Source organism: Macaca fascicularis, chromosome X (assembly GCF_037993035.2).
Source record: "Macaca fascicularis isolate 582-1 chromosome X, T2T-MFA8v1.1".
In the NCBI taxonomy this organism is placed as follows: Eukaryota; Metazoa; Chordata; class Mammalia; order Primates; family Cercopithecidae; genus Macaca; species Macaca fascicularis.
The window spans coordinates 138625010-138645986 of NC_088395.1; the positions used below are offsets into that span (position 1 = coordinate 138625010).

The 20977-nt window shown below is 36.2% G+C and overlaps 1 protein-coding gene across 14 annotated transcripts in view; it reads right to left on the reverse strand.

Moving 5' to 3' along the window:
• Positions 1-1287: 1287 nt before the first annotated feature.
• The window catches only part of MBNL3 (muscleblind like splicing regulator 3), a 117335-nt gene continuing 97645 nt past the window's right edge, over positions 1288-20977 (reverse strand). For 7 of the 14 annotated variants that reach the window (XM_015444046.4, XM_015444041.4, XM_065538392.2 and 4 more), the window contains 7 exons: positions 16554-16745; positions 15239-15475; positions 11099-11249; positions 9084-9119; positions 6601-6695; positions 5783-5856; positions 1288-4103 (listed from right to left, as the gene is read on the reverse strand). In XM_015444046.4, coding sequence (XP_015299532.1) covers positions 5800-5856; positions 6601-6695; positions 9084-9119; positions 11099-11249; positions 15239-15475; positions 16554-16745 — 768 coding nt within the window. In that variant the 3' untranslated portion in view covers positions 1288-4103; positions 5783-5799. The remainder of the gene's footprint in view (positions 4104-5782; positions 5857-6600; positions 6696-9083; positions 9120-11098; positions 11250-15238; positions 15476-16553; positions 16746-20977) is intronic. The other 7 variants (XM_074029192.1, XM_074029188.1, XM_074029191.1 and 4 more) reach the window with 2 other exon arrangements.

Genomic DNA, 20977 nt, shown 5'->3' on the forward strand with positions numbered 1-20977 from the left:
TAAATTTACAGAAGAAGTTGTTATACACTTGGACATGCTATTTATTCTAGTGCCTTCTACAGGCACTGGTTAAACAAGGCTACTATCTTAGTATATCTATTCATCAGAAATGGGAAATCAGATTTCCCTCATAAATTTTGCCTATTTCTGTTTCAATGTGTGTGAAATGTATTTGAGAGAAAAATAATGAGGATTTCAGTTTCCAATCATTCTGTACCTCATAGCCTACCCTACAGACTAAAGGAACTCAGAAAACTTGTGGCTGCATTTTACCTAAGAGCATCCTTATCTATATTCTTCAAAGAGGGGGACAAAGAACCAAATAACATTTTAAGTAGCACATTAACGTTCTCTCTTATTTAAGAAAATGTAATGTAAATGTCATTCCTTATTCAGACATCACTGTGCTTATTGGTAATGCTACTTAAAACAGATTCAAGTTGCAAAGATTAATTTCATTCGGTTTCTGCTGATGGTAGGGAGGAGGTACTTGCTTTTTCCCAAATTGGAGAGCAGGTGAGCTGAGGCCCTCCCATTAGTGAACACCGCCTAGTGGTATAGGACAACACTTATGGCAAGATCAAAGTGCTTCAGCATGTTCAAAAATGGATGAAGAAAATTGATGGGGTAGAGAGAAGATGACTTTCCACATCATGATTAACTACAAATTAAAGCCTCTGATCTAGATAAGTGAAATGAAATGCCACTGCTGGTTGTGGAATCATGCTCCAATTAAAAAAGTAAATACTGTATTTAAATAGCAATTTTATGAATCCATTTACTTTAATTTAATCTTAATCCCTCTTTAAAATATACGTCTGTTATGGTCACGTAATACTTTTTTAAAAAGTTGACGCTACTAAATCCCTCTTAAAGATAACTTTTAGATTATTTTCTCTGTATACATGACCCGTTTTATCCAAGTTTCAGCACTCTTGCATATGTTTTGCAAAAGGCTGAGAAAAATGGAAAAAAACAATAAATTTGGATAAATAGAGGCCCCTGTAAAATACAAAGCTTATAAAATGTTAACTAAGAATCATAAGTGATTAGAATTTTATATATACAATTCATCCAGTAAATTTTTGTTTAGAGTCACTGATTAGTTTTGTGACTTGTCTTTTTAAATGGAAATTTATAGTCTAATGACTTATCTTTCTTTTCTTTTCTTGAATAAAGATAATTTGAATAAGTCATTGCACATCTAGTTCAAAGAGTGCTATCTTAAAATTGTATTTTTTTCCTCAAAACTCTATTGAATTTGATCAAAACTTTAGGGCTTTGGGCTTTCTTTCTTTAAATTCATTTACAAAACAACTTTTAAAATGCCAACGATGTAGAAAATTGTGGCACCAAAAATACAATGGCCCTAAATATTCCTCACTGAACCTTTTACTTTAAAGTAAGTCATTGTTAATGTCTTCCAGTGCTTAACGCAACATGAAAACAGCTGTACTCTAGGTCTATTATCCATGGTTTATGTACGTCTTTGCCCAAAGTTGAAAAAGTTAAGTGAGATAGTTCACTGCATGCAGATGTCAAACTATACAAAAGTTCATTTTGCACAAAAAAGTTCTTGTCTTCTTTAAGAAATATATCCAGACTAGCTCAGGTGCATCCCTTCTGGATTCATGTAGTCAGATCCGCCCTTCTGGAGAGGCACTGGCACAGATCATACAAAACTCAGTTCCATACAGAAGGAATTTCAAAAAGGCATACACTACTTTCTTCTATAGCAATGTTAAGATTTAAGAAACAGAAATTAACTGGTTCAAAGAGTCCATAGGTAAAAGTCGGGACAACTCTTGATCTCTAATTCCACGCAACACTGTCAACAGCTGACAATGGCTCAATACAAGCAAGACTGTTTAGAAAGCACTGTTGATCAGGATTTGGATGGATAATTAAGATCAACAGAGCATCAATTCCCAGAAAGTTAATTTTGCTCTCTCGCATTCCGAGCCAAATGGGTCTGCTTTGGGAGAGAGCATCAAATGTTCTGAAGCACAAACAATGTGAAAAGGAGGAACAATGGGAAGCAGGAGATATTTCTAGTTCCCACAATGGCTAAGGTAGCCTTGGGCAAGTCATATGCCCCTGGATTCAGTTCCATCAACTATGAGAAGGATTTTGCTAACTCCATTGTTCTGTGATTCGAACACTTCTAGCCAGCTTCAGTTATCCTCAATCAGATTTGCTTTTTGTCATATTCATGAAAGAGAAAAACAATTATATATATATACACATATATATGTATATATATGATGGTTTTATACTTTCTGGTGGAAGAACACCTATTTACTAGAAAATATTAAATCTATTACTTGATGTAAAATCTCATGTTTCCACCACTGTATAATAACATTAATAACTGAGTAGAGTGGATGAGATATGTCACACACCACAGGAATTATTTGGTTGTAAAATTCTTTCATAAGTATTAGTAATGTGAATTCAGCTGAGCTCTGTGGAGTATAGCCACTCTGTCTCATTCAAAGGGTGCTAAAACCCTCTCTATTGTCATTTTCAAACATATATAAAGGCAAACAAATCCAAACAAGCAAAAAAAAAGGCTTGGTTATGATGTGAGAGGGTCTGATGTTAAAGTTTGGGCAGGGGGACACTTGCCATATATCACAGGTGCTTTCTCCTTCACTGAACTGTTTAACAAAACGAAATTCAGTTGAACCGAAGCTAAAGACAACTACAACCATCTTTCCCAGTTCTTTTGAATAAATCAAGGAATAATTGTAAGTGCTTCCCTGTTCCCTGTCCTAGCCATTTCTCCAAGCCTGTACTCAGGCTCCCTCTGTGATCAATAGAGAAGACTGTCCATTTGGGGAGGAAAGTCGTTATTTGTAACCAATTCTCTTTCACCCTGACTGACTTTTGCTAGATTGCTTCTTACTTGTTATTCAAAGAGTAGCCTAAAGAGCATGAGCCATTTGCATTTGGAAAATGGCATTTGTGTAAAAGGTGACATTGCCATGGTTTTACACACTTTCCTCGAGTATGTAAGAACTATCTCCACGCCCCCATCTCTCTGTTTGATTTATAACTTGTAATTAGCATATTTTTAAGCTCCCAAGTACCAGTTTCTCAGCTGAAGATGACAAAATGGCTGAGTTTTAGACACTCAACCTAGGAGATAGGATTCTCAAGCCACACACACAAAAAGTCTAATGGGCACTTTACATAATTTTTACTATAAATGCTGAGAAATTCATTTAAAGGTAAAGTCTTATTTTCCAAGCTATTTAAGAAGAGTGAAATAGGGGTTAATGTTTTATGAAGTTCTCTGCTTTGTGCAGGTAATTATTTCTCTCTTTAAAAAATCTAGCAATTTGATTGTATTATGCAACATCAGATCTGCAGGTACAAATTATACACATGCATGTTAATGAACAGGTTTTGTGCACATTCAAAAATGAGGCGTTTTGAATGTCAGTCCCAAGAAACCTACAGAAATATTCTAAAGAAAGAGAGCATATTTGCATGAACCTGTCATGGTTTTAAGCACATATAGTTCTGTTCCCCACTAATAACACTTTAGTTGAAATCAAACACCATACATATACGGCAAAACACTACAGTATGTAAAAACCTAACACAGCACAACACAATACAAGAAATGGTACTGAATATATTTGTTACATCCTGAATCAAACCAATAGACTATCTTGTAAACAAAACAGTAAGGTAACACTTCAAAAACAGATGAACAATTTATCCACCAAGAATGTATATAGTAAGCCAACAGCTCACTGTGGAAATACACTTAGCATGGTTATTAGAAAATCACAAAGAGTAATGTAACAAGTTACCAAATTTTATGGTCATGTTCTGCTTGATAATTCAAATAGGATGGATGGTAGTTACTAGTTTTCTATTCGTGTTGTTTTAACATCTCCATTGATTTTTAATGCTTTATTTTTTATCTGAATTTGCTGGCTGGCAGGTTTGCTTTGCTTAATACATTGACTGCAACACGCTTATTGTTGTGTTGGTAGAATAAGACATACGAGAAAATACATAGAAAGGCCATATGGAGGTTTCCATGGAAAGATTCTGATACTCCATAACTCTGCTGTTCAGAATTTCAGCTGAAATGGAAAAAAAAGAAAGAAAGAGTGAGAAATATTGAAAGGTTATTGAACGAAGAGTCAGGAGAATGTGGTGGGTCTTGTTCCAGTTCTGTCTGTTAACAGTGCCAAAATATCCCCAATGTGAATTTCATATTGAAATAGGGCTTTTGAGAATGATCATGAAAGAACCATGTATCTATGATAGTCTATGATACCCTTTGAGTGCTAATGTGGAGAACTGTCCTAACAGAGATGCACTCCAATGTTTAAGGCATTATTTATCTACTCAATGCCAATACTTTTTGTCGAGCGTACACCCATGTGTCCACCTTTCAACTGGCATGTACTGAGAAAACATGTTTGATACTGAACATTTTGAAATATGCAAATATTAAATACACTTTCAACTTTTTCTCTGAATGTTTTAGAGCCATGCAGTAATAGCCTACCTGTGAAATCTGGGTATTGTATTGTACAAAATTACATTTTTGAACTTTAGAGAAATTTTCAGCACCTATTACATATTGAAGTGATTATGTTCTGCCAAATACCTCTACATTTTCTAACGAAATCAAGCAAGAAGGAATCACTCTTCCCAAACATGCTCTGTTGGAAAGTTAATTTGACAACTTTTGTTTACCTTGATGTAAAGCAGCCCATGAAAGTTGGGCAAGTGTTGGCAAAACCTATATTATCATGTTTAGTGCTATTCCCAAGTTGCCACTATCCCAAATGACACCCCTGGATACAATTACAATTTACAGCTCCTTCAGTTATCCCATGTGCTCAAAGGTGCCTTTTAAAATCCTTCCTTATGATTCAGGGGACCGATTTATTAAATGTCCAGTTGGCTATCTGCTCTGTCCAGAACACTTAGTGTTCTAAGCCCATGTGTCCTCAGCAGGAAAGAAGGGCTAGCTGGGATCTGGGGGACTAGTTAACTAGGGTACAGAACTGCTGCCTCCTTCCACCAAATGACACATGCCAGGTGTGAGAACTTCAAACTTTCGATGATGAAGGTATGCAATTCAGAGTTGGTACACTATTTCAGTTAGTCCCTAGAATTAATTAAAATACCTAGGAGTCTTAAATGGCTTCAGAAGTCACATGTTCTTAAGTGAATGACTGCTAAAATGAAGTGTGTGCCATGATGGGCACCAGGCAAAGAGGAGATTGAAGATGAAGGACAAAAAGAAAAATCCCACAACAACAAAAATTTTAAAAAAGAGACATGATTGGAATGAAAATAATGACTCGGTTACTAAATTATGTCACTCAAAATTCAATACAATGTCACATGAGAGGCATAGTGCTTACTGTGTTTAACATAATCATATCAGTCAAATTCTAAAAATTCTTGTTTGATTTCCAAAAATAATGAAGCTATAAAGTGGTTAAAGAATTACAATTCAAAAGTAATCTGTGCCTCTGTCTAACAAATCATATATTCCTTTACATTTAAGAATGTGTTAGCTCATTGAGAAAATACAGTACCAGCTGTCATTGCCATATAAAAGATACTGCATATTTGCGCTCACATTTCAATTTGGAAAATTTATAATGTGTAAATCAAGCTCTACGTCACAAGCAATGTCTATGAATGAAAATATTTACCAAAGCCTTTTAGCAAGTGTAATTGTGTAAATAAAATATGTAGCCTATAAATATTATTTATATTAATACTTAAAGAAACTTACTGTTCTACTGGGAACTTCTACATCTGTGAAACAAACATGCTGCTATTCAGTTCATCTATTGATAATTGGGGTATCTATAGTAGTAAAAAAGATTTTAGATTAAAATAGTTTCTTGAGAGAATTCTGTTTATGTTGTTACATATGTGGAACTTTTCATCTATAAGCATGATTCCCACTTTAATAAAGCAAAATGGCCCTAATATTATACAATAATTATCATATGCATCTCCTTATAATTTCAAGACTCCCCCCAAACTTATAATTTGCCTTGTGAACTCTGCCTAAAAATACCTAAAGCAAATAAAAATCAAAACGACAAGCACATCTAATGTCCATGTGAGAAGGAACTTCTGATATAATCACTGGGAAATGATAAAGATATCCATGTCTTGGAAAGAAATGTGATATTTTGTTTTCTCTCCAGTGGATCTGAAGGTAAAGGCGATGACTGTACTAAGCCAAAGTTTAAACACAATAATAAAAAATGGCAGTAAAATAAATTCTCTTGACCAATGAGGAAGCATTTAAGTAATATTAAGTATATACATTTGAGGATTGGTGTGTTACCAGTAATTAAATATAGAATATCAAGAGCAACATCTGGTAACCAATTAAAAATGAGCAAAACTCCTCTGATTCATCTTGAGATGAATAGCAAAGCACATATAGCACTCTAGAATATACACAAAAATAAAAATTCTAAATGTAACAATGGCTTACAAACACATAAGAATCTCACCAATCCAAAAAGCATACACTGTGCATTACCAAAACATTGTAGTTATCTCTATCTGAACAGCTGAAATAAATGGCCAAACCTGATTGCCTGTAGTTGGTGCAGCGAAGGGAACGCTGGTGGCAGGTGTTGTTGCTGCAGACACAGTGGTAGGTGTAGCACCGTGCATCATGGGCACTTTCAGTTGAAAACCATAGAAGCAACACACAGGAGGGTAGAGGATTTATGCAACCATGACATTTACGATGGAATGAGGTGTGGCAGGTATCACAGCAGCAAGCCATGTGACATCATAATGATGAATACATCAGGGTGTTCATGCAATCACAGTCAATGCAAAGCAACACAGCATGGAAGGGGGGAAAATTAAAAAGAGAAAAGGGGAAAGCCAATTATATTTACCAATATGGAAAATGGAACCATTCTCAACATTTAGTAAGGTTTTGAGCAGAATCCCATTGCAGTTTACTCAAAAGGCTAAATTTTCAGAAGGGGCTATAATGAATGCATATGAAAACAAAAATCCAATGTTACAAGAGCTATCTATCTGAAGCTAGTTAAGCAGACAAGTAACTGGATTGCGCATTCAAAATGGAATTAAGGAATCATACATTGGAATTTAGGTTCACTGACTTATGGACACGAATGCCGTCACTAGATCTGCAGGTGCAAATGGACAGTTATATGTATACTTACCCGATCTGCATGCAAAGACATGGTAGGTAGACTGGTTGGTGTGTGGTAGGGGGGCAGATATGAAGAATATAGTGAACTATGCATGCAGGTTTTTAAGTACACCTCTGGCAAACTCCTGGGAAACTTTGGCCATTTATCAAATAAATACATGGAGTACTTCATAGTAAATCTTGTCTTCATAGCAACTATTATAGCTACAATGGTTAGCAGCTGTGAAATCTCTTGCAGGACGTTTTATCTTTGCCTTTTCTAGTTCCTATCTCTTTTAGAAAGTGTTTTGGGTGCTTTCTGATGTCTAGCTCATTTCAGAAACCAAACCAGGGAATTAATGTGTGAATGGCAATGTGTGAATGGCAAGCACACATATGTAATAATTTATCATGTCTACATTGATTGAATTCAGATTTTCTGAAAGTCTACAGAGAAAATGAATGGCCAGGGAAAACTTAACATGTGCAATACCATAGAAACCAAAAATGTACCCCAAATGGTGATTAACAAAAACTCCATAGTTATCCATTCCACTTATCTCTAGTTACCCATTACCCAGAGTCATCCCTGTTGTCTTACATGCCAATTCTAAAAACACTCTTGTTTTCCATTTGGGAGTGCAGCAATTTACAGGAAGCAGACCCACTAAAGAATGCAGTTTGCATTCCTAAGCAAAGCTCTGAAGGTGAAAAGACAAGAAAGCATCTTCAAGAAAATTGTCACAAAATATGAAGGCAAAGACACATTTCTCAAACTTGCAGAAGTCTGTTCTGATTGTACACATTATGATTTCAATGTATACATATTGTGCTCCTGTTGGTATTAATGGAAATGTTTATTAATTCCTACAGAAGACAGTCAAACCCTCCCTGACAGGATCCTCACCTCCATTGCCAGGGTTCAGATCTCGCTATGTTAGTGAGCGCTGATACTATGCGGTTGTCATTTTGAACTTTATTCTCAAGAAGCCTGTTAGTAGTGCTTTTGGGGCTCTGCATGTACTCTGGTCCACCAAGGTGACAAAGGTCAATTTGTTGCGAACTCTCAAAAAGGGATGGGATGGCCTGGATTGATGTGAGATGGCAGAGTGGGACGGGGTGGGATCATTTCTCCTTGCATAGAACAGAGCTATTTTCTCCTGGTCTGTTCCTTGTGCCCATGAGGACTGTAGGAGCTGTGAACTCCCCACTCCTTCCTCATGATCTTCAGTATTAGGGCTGTATAAAATGGTTTAGAGATGGCTATCATATTGTGTTAGTGGCTAACGAAAGGATCTGTGTGCAACTGCTTGTTAAAAATCACATAACACCCAAAGAGTCATTTTGAAATTATTCCGTTGTGCCTAGCTTCTATGCCAATGGTGCCTCAGGCTAGAGCACTATAGGATTTATTACACAACACTGCAGAATCCTCTGGCTTTGCTGAACTCATCCTCTGGCAACATGGGAACATCGAATGCTTTAAGTTGTATAGATAACTTTTTCAGGGAGGAATTGTTTCATTGTACTTTACAAGTTATACATTTTAAGTATTTTACAATTTTTAAATAATACATGTTAAGCAAGGAACAAAACTGCCCAGTCTGGCTAGTTTCAAATATTGAAAAAGAGACTTTTTAAATATTTCAGTTGCTATTATTAGGGTAGAAATAGAGAAATGACAGGGCCAGCATTTGGCCACAGTGGCAACCAACTAGGACTTGAGAAAGTAGGACTATTTTGATGCTACAAAGACATAAAACAGAAAGCACCATGTTAAACCTTAACACACTCAGAATATTTCCAGCCACATCTTTCAGTCATTCATCTTTCATAGTCACAACAGAAAAACACATTTTTTCAGATTAGAAAATGTTGATAATTTTTGTAGAAAACCTACCAATATTTGAAGCGGGTGCCATGCACAGTATTGGCCCTGTACACCATGCAGAAAAGCGTGGAAAGTAAAGAAAAGAGATATTTGATTATTAAGGATTTACTGATAGAAATACATTTTAACAGAAAGATTATTTCTTTGCAATATCAATTACTCAGCACATGCAAGTCCAACAATCTCTCATGTTTACAATTACAGATTAGCTTTAAGGTCACAAACCCAGGTAATCAAAATAATTCTTGGATTCTTAGGTACAAAATGAGCTATAATTTTTCTTTAAAAGAATTAACTCACTTAAATTACATATTTATTGTGGACAAATACATCCTAAATAATTTTTATAATAAGAAGGAGAATTTTAATTTATTACACATATCATTTTCTAAATATGCTCCAGAATCTTGTATCTGGTGTCTGTATTTCTATTTAGAGTATTAATCTGTTAACACTGTCTCCTCCACTGTCTCACAGTCAATAGGACTCAACTATGAATATATGGCAAACAGGTTCCATTAAGAGAAACCTCTTAGCTGGACAGGCTTTTATGTTGCTACTAATCAAGGGGAAAGGAATTTTTCTGAAATTTTTGCTTATGAAACTAGATTTCATGTTGGCCAAATCTTGCAAAAAATTTAAACTTGGAAACAAAGTAACTGTAGTATTAAGAAAACCTAAGATGAACAGCATAAATTTTATTATATTCAACCACCTTGACTAGACTTCCAGGGCTACTGAATTCATTCCATAGCTATAATATAAATTGGAAGTAGCCAAGGTAGAGTGATCTAATGTGTAGGTAAATTACCACAATTTTTGAAGAAAAAAAATGCCAGGAATAAAGTCATGTCAACTCATACTGGTTTTCTCTTTTACTCTGTAGACATTATGTGTTTTCTTCTTAGGTTGGGAGAAAAATATCTAAATTATTAGATATCAGTGGTTACTTATCATAAGGGATGTAAGAAAGTGCTGAAGAATTCCATATTTCCTCTCAGAAAATATCATATAAATGTATACAAATTGTATAATTTAAATGATGGCATGAAGGACTACTGTGGCTAGTAATTAAAGACTGGTGTTTTACGGTACCTTTCAAAATTAATTAACTGATTAATTTACTAATTAACCAATAAGTTTTCTCAAGTCTGGGTATTAACAAGGATTTCTAAATTTTTTTAAAACATATGTTATTTTCATTTAAAAATAGTTTCCAATCTTGGGCATTTAGCATTCTGTCAAAAAAAAAAAAAAAAAAAGAAAAAAGAAAAAAAAATGCTGTACTCTCAATGGTTAGAATTTTCAATTTATTCTTAAGAAACTATATGCTCATTCTTAAACTACTAAACCACTGGAAGAAAATTATTTTCCCCCCCAGTATATGATATTTAATTGAACAAATTTTTGGCTTAACATTTTCTATTCAACTTGGTGTAAAACAGGCTATTAAATATAGCTGAATGTAGGAGATAACAAAATACGCTGCAAAATGTCAGAAAAGATAAACTGCTATGTATTTTATATTAACTGATTCAAGAGTTACAGGCTAAAACTATCTGTTTAATCTATATTATACTATATTATACATTTAAGGGTAGTTTTATTTTAACTACCTTTGGCATATCAAAGATATATTGACAACGCATTTCCATAATATCGAAGCTGGGAGTTTTTTCCTTTTTTTTTTTTTCCCCGACAACACTCTATTGTCTGTGACAGTGATACCTGAGAGTCAAGGAATTAGTTTGAGACTGAACCAAGTGAATTAATCATAAGCAAAAACCAATAAATGCTAAAAAGAAAAATGTTGATACCTTTTCCTAGTTTGATTTCAAACCATGAATTTTCATGACTTATAGAAAAACAAGTAGTTCTAGATACTAGCAGATAAGCATAACTTCCTTGTTTTATTTTTAATCAAAATACATGTCCTCCTATAAAAGCTCTTTGAAAGCTGCTTTGCATTGTATACATTCACAACATCACCAAACTCGCTGCAGTGCCCAGAGCTGTGTTCTCACCTGCAGGGATAAATGCCGGCTGTGGGAGCTGCAGGTTAGTCAGAGCCTGTTGACAGTGGAAAACAGTGGGATTAAAGACCGGGGTGGCACCATTGGGCTTTTCCAGTGCTGATCTCTTTGGTATCAGTTGCAGTGTACCAGGCTGCAGGGCCTGTCGGGGGAGAGATGGTACTAGTACTAGAGAAAGTAACCAATGTACTCAAACCAAGCAAGCACCAGTTATATAAGGTATTTCCTGGGAATCCTCCGTAAGGGTATCCATTGGGCAAGACACTGGATAAGCAGTGGCCCCACAGCAAGGTAACCAACTGCAGAGATAAGGGGGTTCACGGCTGTGTGCAGTGGCTCATGCCTGTAATCCCAGCACTTTGGGAGGCTGAGACCAGCAGATTGTTTGAGCTTAGGAGTTTGAGACCAGCCTGGGCAATATAGCAAAACCCCATCTCTAAAAAAATAGAAAAATTAGCCAGGCATAGTGGTGCATGCCTGTGGTCCCAGCTACTTGGGAGGCTGAGGTGGGAGGATTGCTTGAGGCCAGGAGGTCAAGACTGCAGTAGCTGAGACCACACCACTGCACTCCAGCTTGAGTGACAGAGCAAGAGCCTGTCTCAAGAAAAAGAAAAAAGGTAGTCCACTACATGAGCAGTAGTCCAAAACAGAAAAAAACGCAAAAAAAAAAAAAAAAAAAAAAAAAAAAGGTTTTCAACTTCACTAATTTAGACCTCATTTGGGCAGGATGTGACAGAAAGCTACTACAGTAAACGATCATTTATAATTAATATCTCAGGGATACTCATCTGTGAATCTATAAAAATGAGATTAGCGGAAGCAACAGATAGCAGGAAAGAGATTCCTGCCTGTTAAAACTCCGATACAGATCTAGGACATAAATGGCATATAGGTGATAAAGCAGATGTTGGTAGATCAGAGTCTGACACTGTCACCCCATAAAATAAAATCCAATTTATACAAAGACTTCAGGTTCAAATCCAATAACTATATATTTCCTAACTAACAGGTAAGGAAAAGGCAAATGAATATTTCCTTCCCCACCACCTACCTCACCCAGGTACTATGTAGATAGCTAGCAAAATATATGCAGTTCTTATTTATAGAGGCTTGCTGTGCATTTCGGTATGTACCATTTGCTTTGTTAAGTTCTTGTAAGGTTTAATTCTAAAACCTATTAGCATTTTTAAACCATCCTTTCATGTCTACAGTTCTTTCAAAATCCCACTGTGCTTACAATACTCAGTCAAACTTGCCCCTGGATCAGATTCTTTGGAGAAGTTTAATACTACTTTACATTTTTTTTTCTCAGCAAATTGCACGTTACTTAAAAAACATGTCCCAGCAACAACAATTAGGTATCCTCCAAATTCTTAAGGAAACAGGAATGCTTGTGTTGAGTAACTATCCTACCATGTGTCCAAAAGGGTAATGCCATGACCTCGTTCCTGTGGATAACAAAGGTCTCAAGGTATCTCTATTTTCTTTTGGGAACTCTGCTGTCAGTACACACATTGTGACAGAGCTGCTTTTCATTTCACCTAAATAAAGAAAAGCATGCTAGAAGAGTGAGATAAAATAAACTGAGTAGCTTTAGAGATACAAAATTTCCAAATTTATCCCAGCAGACCAGATGGCAAAGGTCAGGACTAAAATCATAAACCATAAAACAAAATCTATCATTTCGAATGCCTTTTATCACCATTGGGAGAAAATGGTTTTGCTGAACATTTTAACTAAGACAGAAGGCTTACTTATCTGGTTGTTAAAAAGATTTCCCTTTGGTATAAATGGGGGGTGTCCCTTTCTCTTGAAAGCTGGCAGCATGGTATGATCATCAGAACCACAGTTATGTTCCCTAGTAAACTATAAATTGGGGTGAAACCTAGATGAACATTCAATAGGCAGACGCTGGTAAAGTAGTACTGCTTGTTTATGGCTGGGGTTTATCCTGATGGGTCAGTGCCCAGTTCCAATTGGGTGGTGATTGTACTACTAAATTCATAAACCTACTGAAGAAGTGTGAGACTGTGGATGAACGAAGTATCAACCCTTTATGTCTTTTTTTTTTTTTATTACAAGCTGCTTTCTGTGAACTTAACCTGAGCTATATACATGAACAAGGTAAAAATGTCTCTTTTACAAAGCATGTCCACTATGAATCCTTAAAAATATAAAATGCTTGAATTTCTTCATGAAGCCCTTCTTTATTTAATCTTACCTCTATCAAATTCCTATGGGCCAACTTGATCACACTGCTAAGACCCTGCTGTGATCAGTTACTTAAAAGGGAATTTTATACTGATATTCATAAGTAACAATTGAAGGCCTACCATATAATATTTAGCTCTCTAAATGGAAATTTGAGGCTGACTTATAACCTATGCATTCTATCAAACACACTCAAATAATCAGAAACGGACAGATGCATATGAAGTTATTTTCATAGCTTATAATTCTCCCATTCAAAAGCATTTAAGACAAAAAGAATTTGGTAAAGTCTTTTTTAACATTAATTAACAGATTATGTTGTTCAGATCAAGGGAGAAAGTAAGTTTTTTCTTCTTTAGTGCTCAGATCTTTCAGGATGCAATGAGTTCAGCTCTGAAAAAAAGTGGAGCCAGTCTGAAAATGGTACTGTGTCCTTGAAACCACAAACTACTAGGAAAAGTGGGAGAAATCTGCAGTATTTAGCTTAGAGAGGAGACATCAGAGTCCTTCTCACTTGGAATAGGGACTGACTTCTTTCGTGAAGTTCCAGTTGCAGCAAGATAAATTTCAACCCAGTATGAAGAAAACCTTCTTAATAGGGATGTTTGAAAATAAGTGTCTCTGTGTTGTGAATAGGCAAAGTCTGTGTCATGGGAGTCCAAACTATGAATGTTTGTGAGGAGATTTAGCTACAGTGCATCTCCTGGGCTTCAGGGTCACGTCAGTGCTTTTTCCACACCCAGGGAACATGAGGTTTCCTGCGGGTTTTGTCCTTTATTGGAGCTATTATGCCTTATTATACAAGGAAAGGTCCAGGTAGAAAAAGAAAGACATAGCAAGCAGCACATCAAAACAATGGACAGCTGTGGCAAACTTAAGTCATAAGAATTCCTGGTTCTCACTGATCGCACTACAGTGTTACACAAATATTTTTCTTACTTCCTACCTTTCAGTGTTACTAAGCAGCACTTACTATTCCCCCAAACTGGCTTTCTACAGCAACTTAAAAGTCAGGCCTCTGGGCTGTGCATGGTGGCTCATGCCTATAATCCCAGCACTTTGGGAGGCTGAGGCAGGAGGATCACCTGAGATCAGGAGTTCAAGACCAGCCTGGCCAACATGATGAAACCCGGTCTCTATAAAAAATACAAAAATTAGCCAGAAGTAGTGCACACCTCTAGTCCCAGCTACTCAGGAGGCTAAGGCTAGAGAATTGCTTGAACCTGGGAGGTGGAGGTTACAGTGAGCCGAGATCACGCCACTGCATTCTAGCCTGGGCAACAGAGTGAGACTCTGTCTCAAAACAAACAACAACAAAAAACACACAACCGCCCCCCCCCACCAAACAACAACAACAACAAAATACCAAAGTCAGGCCTCTGCTCCCAACCATGTAGAAATTCTCCCCCAGACTAAGCAGGCTGCTGTCCTTGATACTATGCCTCTAGAGAGGAAAAGTGGCCTTAACCTTTAGGAAATTACAGCCCACTTAATATCCTATCTTTTAAGTGCTCTGTTTTTGAAAGGCATTAAGGATGTTAGTAGCAAAGTGCCCATGAAAGTGGCTCACAGAGCAGAGGCAACTTTCTGCCTCGCTAGGATATTGAGGGTAGTGAAACTATAAAAGCACTAAAAAATAACTTACTGTTTAAATTATATACTTTACCCTTACTCTGAAAATCGGAGAAAGAGCACAGTAGGTTAAAAGCATTAGTAAGGCTTTTAAATAATTATCTTTAGAAAATCTTAGTAAATAAAGTAGAATAAATAGGTTCTTTCTTTTCCAGCTTATAACCTTGACTGTTCATATTAAGGTCTACTCATGACTATCCATGATTATGGCTACAGGATATTAGACAAATTGAGGAATATACAAAGCATTTACTCTGAAACAGGCCAGAAGTACAGGCCTTTTCTTACCATGGCAGAGGCAGCTGAATGGTTCATCTGATGATGAGCTGCCTTGAGTTTGGCTTGCAAGTGTGCAGGAGGATGAAAGTACTTGCATTTCTCCCGCGAGCATCGACCTTTGATGTAATCCATGCAGATTGTCACAGTATTATCACTCGCTTCAATCATGGAAGCATCAGTAGGGTGAGCATAGCGGCAATCATTCTCCCCACGGGTACAATTTCCACGCTGAAATTCTCGGCAAACCTTAGAACACACACATGCACATACACACGCATCACACTGATGACTGGAAGCTGACTGGCTTTTATTTATTTTGCTAGTGAATGTAACAGTAATTATACATACATTGAATATATTATTTATGAACAAATCTAAAAAGATAAAGAATAATGTAAAGCCATATTCACTATGACATATAAACAGACAGAATTTCTATTCCCAGAAAAAAATTCTATTCTCCACAAAGGAAGGTTGTCCTTACATTAAAATAAAAATGCTTAAAAAATATATTACTGAAAACCAGTTTTAATTCTCCAATTAATACACAGCCCTAAGCATAATTAGTGTTTATTTAAGTCCAAGATGAGTCTTTATTACAACGTAACACACTGGTTTTCCAAAGTCAACTTGTGAACCATAACTGAGTTATATGTACAATCAGATTCTATTATAATACATTACTAGGCATTTAAGGGGCTGCAAATGGAGCTGACTTGATAAGGAAAAGACTAGCTATTTCAATGTACAAAGAATAACAAGAGAAGAATGAAGGACTTCAATAAATCAAAAAGTTGTCTGAAATTTCTTTCAGATTTTCTTTTCTTAGGCATCGGGGGTATTTATTGCCTAGCACATCACTCTCAAAATGGAGAAAAAAGTTGAGGCACTATGAGACTAATTTACTTTCTTTATTCATATAGCTTTACATTCTACAATCATAGAGAGTTATATTGTCTACTTTTTTCCCACTTTGATTATTCTAGCAAGTAGAGACTCATTAACAAATACAATAATCTGTTTCTGAAAGCTGGAGCCTAGGTAAAAGGAACATTCCCACAGAGGCTTCCTGAGCCATCACACAGTCTATGGCTGGGTACACTTAACATATTGTTTGACCCACCATACAGCTGAATCAATGCACTTTATAACAAGGTATGATTGCAGTAGTAAAATGTTTAACATTTTTCTGAGGTTATACCCTATAAGCTAAGAAATTTGGGTTCTCTTATTTAAAACACAACACATTGGGCTCTGAGAATACTGCTTTATGTGTAAGGTTAATATCTATTCTACAGGTATTTATATATATCTTCACAAATACCTCCAGTTTATCTGAACGCATCAGTTTTGGGCCAACAGCTCCTGGCATTGCAAGAGGTGGGTTTCCAGGAATCAGAACAGGTGTATTTGGTACAAGTTCTGCAGGAACGAGGCTCATCCCAGGATGTGGTATGTAAGGATTGAAAGCCATGGGAGGATTAGCTGGAAGTGATGGAGTCATAGGAAAAGAACCCTGTATGTTTAAAAGAGAAAAAAAAAGATGTTAGAGGTAAACAGATTCTTCCTGTCATTACACAAAGAGGCATTCTTTCAGAAACATCAAAATTACTTACGCCACATCAAAATTTACCATTGTTTCTTCTGATTTATTTTTAGCCTCTTACTAATTCCCATAGAGGAGTTGCTTTTAAACCAACAAATCTCTTTAAGTAATAACTTTATTGGTAAGCTGATAAAATAAGCCACATGACTTTAACAGTCACGAATTAGCCAAATTAAATCTCACTGCTAGAGTCTGTTCCAAATGTGTTTCCTCCAACTCTTTCTTTTTTCCCTAAAAACCATGTCACCAATGACAATACACATATGGACAATCTTCTTTGTTTCCTTACACAGGCATGGCCTTTGCATTCAGTCCCTTTCCTTCCTCCTTCCTCTTCCCCATCAATACTGCTTGGCTGTAAGGCTGTCTGTCCTACCACAGGCCCCACCTGTACTACCAAATACTGACTGTGCTTCTGTCTTTCTGGCCTGCTGACAGTTATGGAACACAGCAAGGAGTTGAAGAAGAAAGGGATAAATTAGAAAAAGTGAGTGCTTTAATGTCTACCTAAAATGAGTTTACTATGGTCCATTATATTTTGTTATTTTTTTAAATTAGAGGTCCTGTTTTGTTTAATTTTTTAATTTTTATGTGTACATAGTAGGTATCTATATTTATGGGCTACCTGAGATATTTTGATACAGGCATACTATATGTAACAATCACATCAGGGTAAATGGAGTATCTATCACCTCAAGCATTTATCATTCCTTTCTGTTACAAACACTCTAATTATACTCTTTTAGTTATTTTTAAGTGTACAAGAAATTATTGTTTACTGTAGTCATCCTAGAGGTCCTGTTTCACAAGCTAATCTGACTTGCCTAGCCTTGTCTTTATCTAGGGGGCCAGATGATATTCATAGTTCAAAAGAAGGCACTAGAAATGCTACAAGAATCCCTGTTAGGCAGGAAGAGATAAGATAACAGGATTATATGGTATACAAACTAAGTGTAACTTGTAAAAAATAAAAAAAGCCTCAGAAATGCAAAAAGGTATTACTGTTTTTTCTATTTTCAAAGATCCTGGGACTCAAAAAGTTTGATATGTGTATTTCCTTTATTATCTGTCACATTATTTATCACTTTGCTGTTTCCCAGTTTGTTCCACATGTGGGTATCTTTTCTTGTCAATGTGGTCTTATTCCTTTGATAGTTCTCATCTCCCCTATAGTACACAACACTTAGTGAATGACTGGTTGACAGATATACTCAATGATACATTTTAAAAGCTTAATGAATGAATAACAAATCATGACTAAATGTAGTATATTTCTAAAAATGACTCTATAAGGTAGTTATTGTGAAACTGGTGGTGTTTCACTGTGTATTACTAATTACATGCGTTCCTTTTTGCTTTATAAAATTTTTTCATGTTAAAAAGAACCCGAATCTGTTGCATTTGCCAAACTGTGCCCATACCTGCTAAGTCACATTAATAGAAACAAGTCTAAATACAAATTGTGGAATATAAAGTGAGGGGCAATGTATACTCTTTGCCTCACCCCCACACAGACTTGAAATTGTCACCCGCACAGCATTCCAAGAAGACCCTGTTATAAACCATATTCAGCTTAGAAGGAAGCACTCCCCCATTAGCATTCTACCTTAGATGAGTTTATCAAATTAGCTGATTGGGACATTAGGAAGAGCAGGAAGAATCTGGCGCCAAAAAATTGGCAAGACTCATGAGGGTGAGTAGAAAAGGCATGGTTGCTAAGAGCCTTAAGTGGAAAGGGAAGGCCAGGTGCCAGGAAAGATGATGGCATAGTCAGGAGGACTCTAAAGTCTGGGGGCAAATAGCCAAGGGCTGACCCAGTCTAACTAGGTCTTATGATATAATAGAATACAGGAATATGGGATACCTGTCATGGAATGAGATGTGAAGCTCAGGAACTAGCTGATGTGACATTATCTTATATAATGAGAAGGAAATCTTCTGGAAACAGCCACCCAGGCATGCTTCAGCAATAAGGCAGACTTTATCGATGTAATGATTCATAGTTGTCTCAAGATCACCAAGAAATCTCTGAGAAAAACTCCATTTTTGAAGCACATGATAGTGCTCTTCACTTGACTTTTTGTTGTCTCTGACTTTACTGGTAAATTTCTCACTGAAGCCACCAGCCCATTCTCCTGCATGCTTTTTGCTTTTGCCTTTTACAAAAATGAGCAGGACCATTATTGCATCTATTAATTTTTGAACTGAAAGAAAAACCTGGAGGTGGGTGAATTTTCCAGATTAAAAAGTTATTAATCACTAATAAATGCTGATCAATTAATAATATTAAAGCCTAATGTATGTGTAAGCAATGCTTTCTGTTTATGGTAGCTTTTTACTTCCGTAATTTTTTCTTTTCTTTTTTGGGGTGACTCACCAGGGAAATTCTCCTAGCTAAATTCTGCTTTCTTTGGATTACTTTTAAGCTTTCTTAGGTTTGTTATATGCTCCAAGTGTATGGAAAAAAAGCTATAAATTAATGATTAGTCTACATATAAAATGTAAAGGGCTTGCTGCAAGTATTTAGATTTTTCTAAGGTTTCATCACAAACTATGCTATCTTTAGATCTTAAAACTAGTATCCTAGCACTTATAACTATTTCCTCCTTGAGTATGAAATGCATTCTATAACACTGTTTATTGAGAAGAAGCAAGCTATTCCATTGTCAATACTGGGGCAGAGGCAGGAACTCCTGAGTGGCTTATTTATTTTCAGTTGGACATTTCTGTTTTCTCACCACCACCTCTGCCCCAGGGTAACTACTCCATTTCATGAATTTGAACATTCAAGGGCTTAGCATTGACTAACAGCCATGGGTTAAGTCAAGCAGCCTGCAAGCTCACAAGCTCAGGTTTAATAAACAACTTTAATCCTGTCTCTACATATATCTCAGCCCTTGATGTCAGTTGAGCTAACATGAACCTATCTGTGGGTTAATTTTTATTGTAAAGGAAAAGGTTTTAAATACGCTGACTCTGATTTATCTTTACAGCTTGAAATGGTCTGAACACTCAAATGTTTCAGATATTTAAATTCCAACCTAAATTATTTACTAAATACTTGAAAAGAGACGGCTGTCCCTCCCACAACCAGGTGTAAATTTTCATCTTTCTGAGTCTTGTCAACCAGCAAGAATGGTGGCGACAACAGGCTTTATGAATAAGATCACCTGACAACTATTTATCCCGATGTCTCTAGCAGTATTAGCTCCTACAGTAGAAATTCCCATGAGTTCCCAGTGACTTGCAGAGTGCTTAGGAACTATTGGGCATTCAGGAAATGTGTCCTAAAAATTAATGAAATATCTAGAGAACAGTGGCTTCTAATCTTTTTTGAGTCCAGGACTTCTCCAAGAGTCAGATGAAGACTGCAGGCTCTGTCCACAGAAAAATTCATGTATGCAAAAAATGTTGCTTATGATCTCAGCAAGTTCAAGGACCCCACAACACTCACCCCTGGTGTGGGGTTATGAACTACTTACTGGTTAAGAATCTCTGTTCTAGAGTAAGACTCTGCAAACTAGGGCCCATAGGCCAAATTCAGCCTGCCCGTGTTTTGTATGGCCAGCAATCTAAGAATGTTTTTTACAGTTTTAAATGATGGAAAAAAATAAGAAAATAATATTTAGTGAAACATGAAAATTATAGGAAACTCTTATTCCAGTGTCCATCTACAAATTTCATTGTGCTCATTAGTAGACCTGTATTACAAAAAATTGTAGATACTTGTTTCCTCTCTTGTTATATAAGTACCTATATAATACCCTCAACTTTGCCTCTTGAACCTCACAGCCTAAAATATTTATATTTAGCCATTCACAAGAAAGTTCACTGACCTTGGTTCTAAATGATTTCAAAAAATGAAATTCTCCAACACTTTCAGGAGTAAAGCACCAAATATATACATATATATAGACGTGAATTTAGTATTTGTAGCAAGATTCCACAAACTGAAAATGTTTGGCTTTGTAAACCAATACTAAGGTATTCACTAAAATGCTCTTTTACATAGTTGCTAACGTTAGGATTTTTAACTATTTGTTTCTAGTATAATCACTACTCAGTGACTAAGAATGAGGAAATAGCAATTGGAATCCTGTAAAGGTAAAAATTTTAAGAGCCACCACAGATTGCTCTTAAAG